Source organism: Dunckerocampus dactyliophorus, chromosome 12 (genome assembly GCF_027744805.1).
Source record: "Dunckerocampus dactyliophorus isolate RoL2022-P2 chromosome 12, RoL_Ddac_1.1, whole genome shotgun sequence".
Taxonomy (NCBI): domain Eukaryota; kingdom Metazoa; phylum Chordata; class Actinopteri; order Syngnathiformes; family Syngnathidae; genus Dunckerocampus; species Dunckerocampus dactyliophorus.
Genome location: NC_072830.1, coordinates 7,536,847 through 7,550,929, shown reverse-complemented (window position 1 = coordinate 7,550,929; position 14,083 = coordinate 7,536,847). Strand labels below are relative to the sequence as shown.

Sequence of the window (14,083 nt, the reverse complement as noted above, 5' to 3'; positions counted from 1 at the left end):
ACACACACACGCACACGCGCACACATGCCCTAACTGGACCCTCAGCGACAGCGTGGCGCCTGCAGCCCAGCGCACCGAGTGCCACCACTGTCGGCACAAAAGCCAATTTCGCTGCTTAGCCCGCATGAAAACTACAGACACCGCAATGTGTTTAGGTCCAATTAAAGCTGGTGTGTGTGCGTGTGTGTGTATGAGTGAGTGAACTTTGCAGTGACACGCCGGATGGCAAACTATGAATCATCAGGGTCTGCTTAATTAGCGAGAAACATGATTTTAAGGTTAGAACGAGGCTGACTAAATCCGAGCGCTGAGGTTTGTCGTGATGCACACGGCGGCGTGCGGCCTCATTTATTCTCCAGCTTGAATGGTAATTACTTCCAATTTGACCCTGACTTCTGTTGAGCTTGGAGGAGTCAACAATTAGCACGCACAGTATGAACAATACGACTGGATGCAAGATTTTCTTGGACTTGCTTTGCCCCATTTAATATGCTGTGACTGCTGCCCTCCACCATACTCACAGAGCATAAGCATATAATCAATGTCAGTTGAATCTTATTTCATTCATCTGATTCATTGATTGTCATTATCTTAAGCGCAGCATCTTAACAGCTTTTTAGGGGAGTGTATGCGTGTGTGTGTGTGTGTGTGTGTGTGTGTGTGTGTGGTTGTGAGAGACAGGAAGAAAAACTCTGGCTTGCTAGGGGAGATGTTTTGTGGCACCACCCGTTGCACCCGTTTGCATGTGCACATCTCTAGAATATACAGGTAATAGCAGCTGGCCTATCTTTTTCAGACTTTTTTCTCAGACAAAATACCATCTTTTCTACGCATTTTGACCCTTGGTCCCTCGCAGGTTTCAGTTCAGTCGGGCGCCTTCAAAAAAATCCTCGAGCTGCGTCAGCGCGGATTGTTAAGGCTGAGATTGGTTGGCTTATAGCAACTTTTACTTGCTTAAGTGTCGGACGGCCATCTGTTTTGAATCAACATTTGCAATAAAAATGACATTGATTAGTCTCCGCTGCAGTAACACTCCTCTTCTCTCTTTAATTACCATTGTTCACCAGTGATGAAGGACGCTAACAAGCTAAAACCTCAACAAAAGTTGTGGCTGCTCATGGAGTTGATGTCACGTCACGCACGCAACCCTGACAAGGAGCTAAGCAGGGGTGTCCAAAGTGCGGCCCGGGGGCTATTTGTAACACGTGGATTGTCAGAATAAAATGAAACAAAAAAAAAAAGAGCAAAAATAGGACAAATAGAGCAAAATGCATAATGTACCGAGGAAAACCTGAAATGTTGATATTTAACTCTTGTGTTTTCCAGACAGCAAGTAAAAAAATGTGTCAGGAAGAGGAAAAAGAACATAAATAAGTAGCACTGGGCTATAAGTCGCAAATTGATTTCACAAAATTCAAAACCGAGAACTGGCATTGACTCTGGAAAGGCAAGTTACTGAACTACACAATAGCTCACAGAACAACCTTCTGAATAAGTGACTGCTATGTTAATGTAACACATTGAAAGTTATTCAGCTACACAATAGCGCAAACAACGCACCCGGGAGGCTAAATTAGCAAAATTAACATAACAAGCCAGCGAGTCCAACAAGCAAGTTAACAGGAAACAAGTTCACCGAGCTCCCGATCTCGTTGCACGTCAATGAATCCATTGGGTTCTTCCTTCTCTGTGTAGCCAGAGGCTGTCGACTTCATGACAGTCAGTATGAATTAACAATTTGAAAAACATGTTAAATTAAATACCTATTTTGATATATAAGTTGCACCTGGGTATGTCGCAGGACCAGCCAAACAATAAAAAAGTGTGACATTTAGTCCTGAAAACAATTAATATGTATCCCGTTATTTTAGCCTTTTTACAAAATGGCAAAAAAATACATAATAATATCACAGTCCCCCACCTAGGCTTGTCTTTTTCAGACTTTTGCCAATTCCCTCACGGTTCTCAGTATAGCTGATGAACTAAAAACCATGTAATCATATCCGTAAGCCGACCACTAGATTAGCATACGGACCATACAGGATGGACGGGTCATCGTGATCAGCCTTGATTTTAGCTCTGCGTGTTCTGTGACAGTAATCAGCCACGGGTTTGTGTGTCATCCGTCTGTGCATGTAAATAGTTGGGGAGAAACCTTGTAACTTGCTTCGTCCTCCTCTTGTATAAGAATACATTTAAAAAAAACAACGCTTTGCAGTTTTCCAGTTTGAATCTGATCAAAACGAGAGTGTTTATGATGGCATTTTCTTTCCCAATAGGACCCCACAAATGGCTACTACAGCGTCAACACCTTCAATGAGCACCCGACACCAACCATGGCGGGGACCCAGTCCACCGACGGAAGGAACCCAACCAATACAAGCACCCTGGGCAAGCAGCGGGTACCGACAGGCATGTCCTTCACCAACATCTACTCCACCCTGGGAGCGGGTCCCAATCGCCTGTACGACTACAGCCAACGCTTTGTGCTGGGCATGGGCAGCAGCTCCATCGAGCTGTGCGAGCGGGAGTTCCAGCGCGGCTCAATAAGCGATTCCAGCTCGTTTATTGACACGCAGTGCGACAGCAGCGTCAGCAGCTACAGCAAGCCGGACGGCTATGTGCAGTTCGACAAGGACAGCAAGGCGTCGGCCTCCTCGTCCTCCCACTACTCGCAGTCGTCGTCACAGAACTCGGACCTAACCCGGCCCCTCCAGAAGCGCATGCAGACCCATGTCTGACAGCCAGGACGGGAGGGATGGTGTAAGAACCAGCCTTGGTTGTGAACTTCTGCAGGTGCAGGAGGTTGGTTGCGTCACACTGAATGACTTCGTCAGACTTCTAAATGTCCTCAAATGTGGATCAAGAAGCCTTATATTCCCCTTTTGCTTAATCCATTCACCCACACCCTGGTTTTAACCCGTGATCGTGAGTAGTGCCACAATGTGCATCGATATTTGCCAACACAGACTTGGGATTATTCTGCTCCTGAGGACAGCAACACAGCAAGGCCCCAGGATTGTTTTTCTTGAGTCGCAATGGAGTAAAACCGCACAACAAGTGCAATCCAATTCCCTTCGTCTCTTTCGTGTCGTGTCACGCACCGAGACCGAACATCCACAAGGTTTTTAGGGAACCCACAACTCACCACCACCACCGCCGCCACCACTACCCTCCTTTCTTTCACACTCTGCTCATACTGTAGCTCATTTGTCTCTTTGCGTAGGTGGAGTAAAACTGGCCTCTCTCCACTTGCCCACAGACATGTTTAAGAGGAACAGCTGTATGTGGGCCACCGAGCAGAGAAGATAAAGAAGGGCTGAGGCCACATTTTCAATCCCAACTTTTACGTTCTGATAAAACAATATCAGTGTACATATCGTGTAAGGCTGTAAATTATTTTCGGACGACTCGTGGAGGAGTCTTAAACGAGACTTTGTATCCCCCCCCCCCGACCCCACCCACCCACAAAAGTTTGCCTTGAGGGACTGTTTGGGTTGAGTAAGCCGGCATACTCCATATCAGCTGCAGCCTCTCCAAATGCAGCCTGGTCCAACTCACTGGTCCAACACTGGTACATGTACATGTTGAATGATATGTAAACATACCGTCATGCTGATTCTTACTTTGTGGTTATCGCAGTGCGTAGTGAGTGTTATTGATGGAACTGGAGCTTAGTACAACTTTACAAATTGTCTTCAATATACTTTTTGGACTTTTGGCTTTGGTTTTACACCAATTATATCTTTTTTTCTTCTCCACCATGGAAATTATGCTCAACTTCTTTTTGATTTTGTTGTTTTTTTTAATTATTATTTCAGATTATTTATTTTTAAATAGGTAGACTCCAAAATCTCTGACACTGATGTACCTAAAAATATTACTAAAAATTACTGAATACATGAAAAAAAAAAAAAATTGTTTGGTTTTAGCTTTTAATTTTTTCATGATTGGTACATTAACAAATATCATGAGTCACTTAAAAATGATTGTAAATTACTGAATAAATGGAGAAAACAGTGCTTTCAAATTTTAAAAAAACCCACAAAAATTGGGGAAAATATGGCAAATATTGTTAAATTACAATTTTGGGGGAAAAAAAAATAATTCAGAATTCCTTAGGTTAATGGGTCAAAATGTATTTTTTTATAGGTATGCAAAAAGTCATGATTTATTTTTTAAAAGTAGCATAAATTACTGAATAAATGAAGAAAAAAAAGTACTAAAATTGCTCAAAATTTGGCTCATAAATATCTTTTAGTACGTTACAATAGAAATCAGTCTGATGAGAATCTTAGTTTAATGGGTCAACATGTATTTTTTATTGGTATACAAAAACATGTGCCCATGATTTACTTAAAAAAAATATACTGAATAAATGAAAACATTACTTTTCAATTAAAAAAAGCTGCATAATGTGGGAAAATATGGCAAATAAATGGTTATGTAAATTCAAATTTAAATCAGTTTCACAAAATATTTGGAATTCCTTAGGTTATTGGGTGAAAATTTTTTTTTTTCATAGGTATACAAAAATATGTGCCCATGACTGACTTTGAAAACATTTGTATAAATTAATGAATAAATTGAAAAACAATATATAAATAAAATATAAGTATTTTTCACTTCAAGAAAGCATATGAACGCAAACGATGGAAAATGTTGAGTGAATTCCAGTCAGTTTCACTGGACAAAAGTTGTTATGCCCCACAAGGATTCAAATGGGTATTCGTTCATTCATGAGTCAACCAGTTTTCATTCAGATTCAATGTGTTCACATGCTGACGTCTCTGCCAAATATCATCCGGTCATGTTGTAATTTGGTGTACTTATGCAGGATCTTATGAGGCCAAAGGAGGCACAATGTCCAAATCCTGAATCCCCTCTGTATGCATGGGAGGCGTAATCCTACGCCACTGTCATGGCTGTTAACTAACTAACATTGATTTGACTTGGTTTTGCTCCGTTTACATTATGTTTTGTTCATTTAGTTAAGAGTAAAGACAGAACAGACACACAAAAGCTCATTACCCGTGTTTCAAAGTAAAGTGTTGTCATCGCACTTTGTGTTACTGTTCCAGTATAAGTGAACCGGGACTTTTGGGGTTCTGCGGTACGGAACGCACAGATAAAAAAAAACAAGCGGCCTGGTTGATGCTGTCTTTTTTTCATTTGCACATGAGATCATGATTGTTTTAATAGTTGCTGCAATCCAGGAAGTTCACTGCAATTAATTCCATGAGCGTAAACTTTGTTGCTTGCAAGTTAATCACTCTAAAGCTTGCTCACAGTTTCACGAATGATGAAAATAATGATGACTCATTTTTAGGAGGCCAAGCTATGTTCTGAAAACTGTCATTTCCAGCCTTTAAAAGCAAATCCCAGTCATTGAAAGCACTTTACAAAGGATTATTATATCCAAGGCGCACTGCTGGTTTAGACTCTATAATTTTACAAATGGATTGGTACCCATTGTACAGTTTAAGGCAACACTGATAATCCAGCTTGGCACTTAGCAGACTGTATATAACTCCTTGAAATGCTGTCTTTCTCTGTATATAGTTTCTTTTTTCGCCACTCTTGTGTTTATTTCTTTCTTTCTCGCTCGTCAGATTTGACTATTAAAGCTCAGCAAATCCTCGTGACATCCAAACTGTACAGACAATCATTATCTCCTCACGTGAAACCCCATCAAGTCTGCCTGTTTCTGTCACACGTACACATTAAAAGAAGTGAGCGGTTTCTGTCAATGTGAGGGAGACTTTGTGCTGTAAAACACACGGGAGGCTGGCAGAAATGAGAAGCAGAGAGCTTAGCTGGGGCAGCTTTGAAGTGAGATGAAGTATAAGGTTATTGGTTTTATAACTTCAGCCTCTCCGAGATGCCTGCCGCTCTTTTATTCAGCGCTGAAATGACTTTTCAGAGCAGTCACTGTGTGGAATCTATACCTTGTATTGGTCAATATATCGACAGCATATAGTTCCACTTATAAACACAGCCATAGTCGAGCTATTATTCCTTAGTATTATACCCTTTTAAGAGTCTCTTCAAGTACGTTTTTCCCCCGAGACCAATGTCATACGACTACGAAAGGAGTATTTGAGCCAAAAAAAAAAAATTTAAAAAATTGTATATAATATGACAGAGCAACAAAACAAATAATTTGACAGGAATGAAATCATTAGATGTAATAAATCAGCAATTAAAATAATATAAATAAATGACAAATAAATAAATCATGAAATTACAACAGTACCATGGTTACCAAAGAAATGTGAATTGTTTAGTTGGAAAAAAAAATTGTTTGCTAAAAAAAAAAAAGTGTAGAGCTTAAAGAGCTGAAAAATAATTTCATATTATTTTATTTTATGGGAAAAAATTGTATTACATGCTTAAGAAAAAGAATAACGTTTATTATAAAAGCATAAATATATTTGTTACATTATTATTATTTTTGTTGGAATATTATCGTCATATTCAAATATTTTTGCCCCTGAACAACATCAATATTTTTATAATCATAATATAAAATAAAAAGTAAAATTACCCTCCGATACTTACAAGGGTTAAGGACTTTTCCTGCTACTAGGTAGCTTAATTTGAATTTTCATTAGAATTTTTTTACGTGGCCCAAATACTCCTTTATACGAGTATGCATTGAGAACAAATAAAATAATCTGAGGTTTTGAGAATAAAGTCGCTCACTTCCGAAAAAAAAAAAACCTTGTAAATTACACGAATAAAGTCACAAATTTACAAGAAAAAAGTCGTAAGATTACTTGTCGTTATGTCATATGTGTCTTGGTCTGCCGACTAACTTCAGGAAGGAAGGAAACTTTCCACTTGCTTCAGACAAGCTTTTATTTACAACGTGGCAGCAAAACAGCAGCGCAAACAGATTAGCATGGCTAGCTAGCCTTTCTCACTTCCGCCTTCGTTACCCCGCTCCCTCCACATGCCCAAAGCCAAAGGTCACATAAGTCCCCCCTTTTTCATAGCTTTTTCTCAAGCAATGCCTGTCACATAAAGTCACAAGTTTTTTCTTGTAAATTTACCACTTTTTTCTCAGAAATTGACGACTTTATTCTTGTAATATTCCAACTTTTTTGTCGTAAATTTACTTCATTCTCATAATTACGTGTTTTTTCTTGTAAATTTAAGACTTTATTCTTATTCTCGTAAATTTATGACTTTGTTCTTGTAAAATTACAAGTTTTTTTCTACAAAAAAGTCGTAATATTACAAGAATAAAGTGGTAAATTTATGAGAATAAAGTGGTAAATTTACAAAAATAAAGTCGCCCATTTATGAAAAAAACTCGGAATATTATGAGAATAAAGTGGTAAATTTACGACTTTATTGTCATACTAGAAATTTTTTTCGACTTCGACTTTCGAATTTCGACTTCGTTCTTGTAAATTTACCACTTTATTCTCGTGATATTATGACTTTATTCTGGCAATATTACGACTTTTTTGTCGTAGATTTACCACTGTACTCGCGTAAATTTACCACTTTATTCTTGTAATATTACGACTTTTTTGTCGTAAATGTACAACTTTATACTCGTAAATTGACGACTTCATTCTCATAACATTACAAATTTTTCTCGCACATTTAAAACTTTATTCTCAATATCTCAGATTATTTTTTTCTCAATGTGGTCCTAATACTTTGTCATACCTTTATAATACAAACAATAGCATTAGAAAATACATTTTTCCAAATGGCAGCACATTCACACAGATTGTGCAAAGCAAATGCAATCAGAAATCTGAAGACAGCCAACATGTTTCTCCCTAAAAACAAACCATAGTCCAAAACGTCCACATTTCTTTATCTACGGACCCCCACCAAAATGTAATGCATGTTCCCAGCTGAGAGAATGAGCTGAGCAAATCCATAAATATTCGATCGTCCAACCTTCTATCCCATCTCCAGCAGACACCGTGTCCCTGAATGCACCCCGACCCGTGTCCCCGTTCACCTGTGAACGCCTGGCCGCCTGCTCGCCGCCGCTTGCTGCGGCTGGCGGCTGGTTGTTGTTGTTGTTTGTCTGGCAATGAGCGGCACACAGATGCGAGGGCATAACAGATGAATAAACACAAAGAGCCAGAACAATTACAAGGGGGTGCTGCCCTGCCCTGATAGGAGGTGGGGAAAAAAGAGCAAAGTGATTTATTATTCAGAGATGCCAAGGACTAGCCTGTGCTCCACTGCACACGTCTGGATGGGGACCTTTCTGTGGGAGAGGCGGGGACCCCCCTATATTTTTGCACTACTGCCTAATGTCAGTGTTGAGAATAGCTGATGCAGAACATCAATAACCTGCAACCTGCGTGACTATATTCCATACACGCTTAACAAGGTCCATCACGTGTTTACACTGACACTACGCAACATGTCCGAAAAGGAGTCATTGTATAATACTGTCCAAAATAAGAAAATAGAGCCTGTTACAAGTGCCAACTCTTCAATGTGCTTTCTGAATCTCCCTCATTGACTTTATTTTCTACAAGTCAGTATGTTGTGTGTGTGTACCACTGTAAGTAGAAAAAAAAAATGGACTTGACCCAACAGCATTTGAAGGTTTTTACGGAATATGCTTGAGGCCCAGTCGGAGCGGCTGCAGCGTACAGTGAGCGAGTTATTTGTAATTCAAATGAGAACATGCCTTGACTGAACGTGTTTTTATTTGCAAAACAAAAAGTGAGATGCAGATGGATCACGGATGTGAAAAGTCAATATGTGAATTCTTTTGGGCAAACTTAACAGATTTTTTTTTTTTTTGGTTGTTTTTTTTTTTTAAGTTGAGTGGGCCTACCTGCTGTGTCTAAAGAGAAAAAATAAGGTTGTATTTTAACTGTACTGGTCTGTGACTATGATGCTTTTGCTCTGTATATTTGGAGAATAAAGGTCAAGTTTGACTTTGTGTTTGTCCATACAAACGCATTTTCTAAAATACTTTTCTTTTCTTTTTAGGAGGGACTTGAAAATCTTGTTTTTTTTCATTCAAACCCCCAAAAATGTGCAAATAATTGACCATTAATGTTTGTTGTCTTCGCCGGAAATGACCATTCTAACTGCTGATGTCCTACAATGAGCTGACAGCCTGCAAATACGTTGCAAAATGTTGTGGTCCCGAACGCACCCCCACAACTCACTAACAATCATTGCTTTTTAGTTAACTTTCTGCACTTCGTTATGTCTCCCAAGCATAAGCGGGCTCTTCTGGTGGCAGTGCGCCAAAGAAAAGGAAAGCCATCAATCACCATGCAAGTGAAAATGAACTTCGTAAAAAACTCCAAGAGAGGAGAACCGCCCACCAATATTGGACACACTTTTGGCCTCAACCACTCCACTGTCACAACCATCATTAAGGATAAGGTTGGCATCCTTGAGCATGTTAAAGGATCTGCCCTGATGAAAGCATCAGCAATAACTAAGCAGCATGAAGCTGCTTTTGCTCTCATTTTTTGAATACTGTTTCATTTCATTCTTGCATTTAATGTTTTTGATACGACTTTTTTATGACTGAAGGGTTAATTTAGGTATGATTTCCAACTTACACTGAAATTCAACCTACAAGGTGTCGTATGAACGGGACTCATTTTGTAACTCAAGGACTAGCTACATATGAAAGGTGATTTTTTTTTTTAGCATTTTAGTGTTAAAAAAACGAATAAAAACAACAATATTTATATATTTATTAAAGTTGAAATAGGAACATCTTTCATTTTATTTCCAAAAGTACTTCCGCATGCTGTATGTGAACATACAAAAAAAAAGTATATATATATATATATATATAGTTATAAACCATTTATTTATGCTATTTATAAATATTACTCGATGTTTCAACAATAAATGAATAGTAAATCACTTATATACCACATTTGCTCACTGACGACGCAAGGATTTTTCAACATGGTCACGGGAGGATGGAGGATTGAACCAGCAACCATCAGGTTGGGAGATGACCACTCTACCATCTGAAGAAAGGCCTGCAAATGTGTATTTTTACGAAAAGGGGTGAACTATTACATTAAAGTGGTCGTACTGATGATGCTGTTGACTAATTCATTGTGTGTAATATAACACATTTCCTGTCAAACGCTGAAGACAATAACTAATTGTCCTTCGTGATTCTTCTTTGCTAAGCGCACATTATAAAAAAGACTGTTCTAGCACAATTACTGTAAATCTTTAAAAAATATCACATAAATAATAGAAGAAATATACAATGTTTGGGGGAATGGCATAAATCATTAACAGACCACACGGGGCATACTGCAATAGCTGAAGGCAAGTCCGTCACGCGAGCCAAAAGTCTGGGGCAGGGGGTGGTGGGGGTGGATGTGCGGCTCCTGAAGAAGTATTTTTATAGTGGTACTTGGTTTGACCACGAGGCTCCTTCCAGACTCCTTCCTCACTACATTCTTCGTTAAGCCGTTACATATTCAAAGCTGCTCTTTGATCACACAGGGAGCTGAAATTGTTAACGCAGTGTCAATTTAGTAAGAGACGACTAAGCGATTTCTGCTACTGCTTAATTATATATTCTGCAACACTGAGGCGCCCCGCCCCTTCCGAAGCCAGCACTTGATCTTCCGCATGTTTCTCCCACTGTTAACAATACATTAGAATCGACGCACTTTGCTTGACCTTGCCATTGGAAGCAAACAGTACACACAAGGATTAAGGGGACATTTTCCTATTATCCCATATTCCTATTGTCCTATTAGCACTAGATTTAAATTTGGATGACATAAGAGTCAAAAACAACAAATACAACACCGATGTTACAAACAGTTATTCAGCAGAACAGTGGCTGCCGGAACCAAATAATTCCTCATCCTATTGGTCGTACGTTTAGGAACACCGTATCTGCGACCCGTGGAAGCAGCCTGAACTCATCATGCAGGGGACGACTGGGATCAAGAAGGACTGATTGAGCTTTTTTCCGAGTCCACCTGTGATCCAACACAGTCAAGTCATTAAGTGTGGTGCCAGCAATTCCGCTGCGCACTTGAGTGGTGCCCTGCGACCTGTTCCTGTTTTTGAGGTTGAGCAGCCCATACGAGCAGATAAAAGAAAAAGTCAGCACTTATTCAATAAAACAAGAATAAAACATTTTCATAAAAGTGTTATCCACTTTAAAACCGCAAAGCTTACGATAAAAATTCATCCTCTGATGAGCTTTTTTACACACGGCATCCACCTGAGACTTGAATATTAGCCTGTGGTCCGTCACCTTTCCCAGATATTTGTACTGCTGAACCACCTCAACAGCCTGCGTATCGATGACAACAGGCGACAAGACTGTATAATTCTTCCTAAAATCTACAATCATCTCCTTGGTTTTTGACACGTTCACATTTAAGAAGGATGTGCTACACCAGCCAGACGTTTACACAATTCAGACGTTACAGGGCCATGATCGGAGTCATCATCCCTGAGAAGAGACACAATTCCAGTCATCTGCATATTTGAGGATATGCGGCCTCCCAGATAAAAAGTCCATCAACCATGATGGCCCATAAACCGACCATAAATGCGTTTTTAAGCAAATGTGTATTTAAGCAAAAGACTTGATTGCCGAAAAACCGGGCTTTTATGGAAGGTTAGAATAAACTCACAACAGGCGTAATCGTCCCTAATAAAAACACGGGCCACTCTTGTGGCCGTAACCCACTGCAACTCTGAACCCCTGATGTCACTTCCTGTCCGCCACTCACTCTGCTCCCACAGTTATCGAAACACACCCAAGTACAAGTCTTATTTACGTCTTAAATGGCTTATTTACTCGTATTATGTCTACTATATTGAGCAATAAGAGTGTAAAGGTGACTGTAGGGGAGTTCATTCATGCCTAGACGGCTCTAACAATGTTTAAAGCCGTATTAGAAGGTCATTTTTGTAAATACTTTGCAGAAATTCACTTATCACAGTCGGGTCTGGACCCAATTAACCACAATAAACGAGAGATTGTTGTACATGTAATGTTATACTCTTATATGCAGCCATGAAGGAATCCACAAGAGGTAAACAAAATCAGCCGTGCACATTTCCACATCAGACAAATACACTGACACAAGGTAAGCTTACATCTATGATGGTCACAAATGTTCAGCCGATTTCCCTGGAAAGCCTTGCGCTTTGTAAACAGTATAAAAAAACAGAGACTGAGGCGTCTCTAGCGAAACATGGAGATCCGCCTCATTACATAACAGATTCAGGCAACACATTTCCCTCACATTGTGGCTTTAAAAACTATCTTTGGATCCTACCACTGGGAAGAAGTAATCATCAAAACTAATACACTATTGTTCAACGGATCATGAATGACTCTGAAAAGGCCTCTGTTCCGGATTACCCGAGCGGCCGATGAGTGCAGTTGGAAACCAATTTAAATTTAGGAGTAAGCTTCCGATGCACTTTCAAAATCCTGACACACCGGATTGGTTTTTGTTTGTCAGAAACCCATCGCGGGCAATAAGCTGATAGAAAGTGCTTGGAAAAGCATGAGGGCTTTTTTTATTTTATTTTTTTACAAAGAACATGGAAATAGGAAGATGACTGGATAGATATTCGTAACGTGTCAATCAGACCACTAAGTAGAGGAGTTAATGTCGGTTGGCTACATGTGTTATCAGGTTTGGGTATCGTATCCATCATTTCAGATACCGAGGCTGGTACTTAGACTATAGGATAAAGTACACATTTTGTGGCCTCATTTTTGCCTCGTTTCAGTGCCACTACTACCACCCAAAATGCGGTGGTAGTAGTAATGCACTAGTGCCATTATGATGCTGCGTTTTGATATGTATCCTTATGTTTTATTGTTTTAAGGTGTATTATTCTATTCTATCTTTATCTCAGTCTTCCAACCTAAAAAAAATCTGCAGCCACTGTCTGCTGATGTGCACAGGGGTCCAGCATGGTGTCGAAGCGTGCATCCAAAAAAGCTAGACACCCCGAAGTCTAGGTCACAACCGGATGTATGATTTTTTGACCATGCAATTTTTGGCGTTCCCCAAATCACTGCATCTCATGGAGAACATCGTTTTGGTGACCATGAAGGAGTAAGAGCTCAACACTCATGATATACGAAACATCTGAACGTGTGTTGACTGCACTAATTACATATCCGGGGTGCACGTGTGGTGCAGGACACAAATAGGAGTCCCCAAGTACGACGTACAAAAAAATTGACATTTTGCCCAAACCTGACACAGAGCAGATCACGTAGCTGTCTCATACACAAGAAGAAACAAAAATGTCATCTACTACATCTCGTCGATGTGTGTGGAAGTGTGTGCACGTGCGTGCGTGCGTGTTTGTGTGCATCTTCCTGTCATGTGTGTTTCTCCTTCCTCTCATGATCCCTGTTGAGCTCTTAGCAAATGCATTTATGCCACCGAGTGGCCGTATTTATGGCATTAAAATTGCTCTCAAGCCTAATCAATTGGTGAGGAGTTGCATCATCACCTATATAGCCTCTGGCCAGAAAAAAAAAAAAAAAAAAACCTTGTAGAAAAGGGAAAAAACAGCTTTTTGTGAAAAGATACATTTCTAGCATAACTTTCACTTTGAAACCTATATTTTTTGCTTTTGTGACCATAAAGGGGTTGTTTTACATCAAAATAACAATTTATTTACAAATATAACACCATGAACTATTTACCGTTTTCACCTTTGGAAATGTGTGCGCACGTGTGCATGCATTAAAATTTCCCTACAATGCGTAACTTTCTGCACACTACACTCCTCCACGCTGTCTCATTTCCTCTTTCCTGTCATGTGTGATTTCCCTTCGCTGGACCTCTGCCGTGCTCTTATCAAATGCACTTCTGCCACCTTGTGGCCGTTTTTATGGCTTTTTATGGTTGTTTGTCTACTTGTATATGTGCCCTGCGATTGGCTGGCGGCCAGTCCGGAGTGTACCCCGCCTCTCGCCCGAAGTCAGCTGGGATAGGCTCCAGCATACCCGCGACCCTAGTGAGGATAAGCGGCATAGAAGGTGGATGGATGGATGGAAGTTGTGATGATTACATACTTTAGTTAGTACTTTTTTGCAATC

At 39.8% G+C, this 14,083-nt stretch overlaps 1 protein-coding gene across 11 annotated transcripts in view; it reads left to right on the top strand.

Moving 5' to 3' along the window:
- Positions 1-8,927, top strand: part of kirrel3b (kirre like nephrin family adhesion molecule 3b) — a 242,843-nt gene extending 233,916 nt beyond the window's left edge. For all 11 annotated transcript variants that reach the window (XM_054793825.1, XM_054793821.1, XM_054793827.1 and 8 more), the window contains one exon: positions 2,280-8,927. In XM_054793825.1, the coding sequence (XP_054649800.1) occupies positions 2,280-2,741 (462 nt within the window). In that variant the 3' untranslated portion in view covers positions 2,742-8,927. The remainder of the gene's footprint in view (positions 1-2,279) is intronic.
- Positions 8,928-14,083: the final 5,156 nt, after the last annotated feature.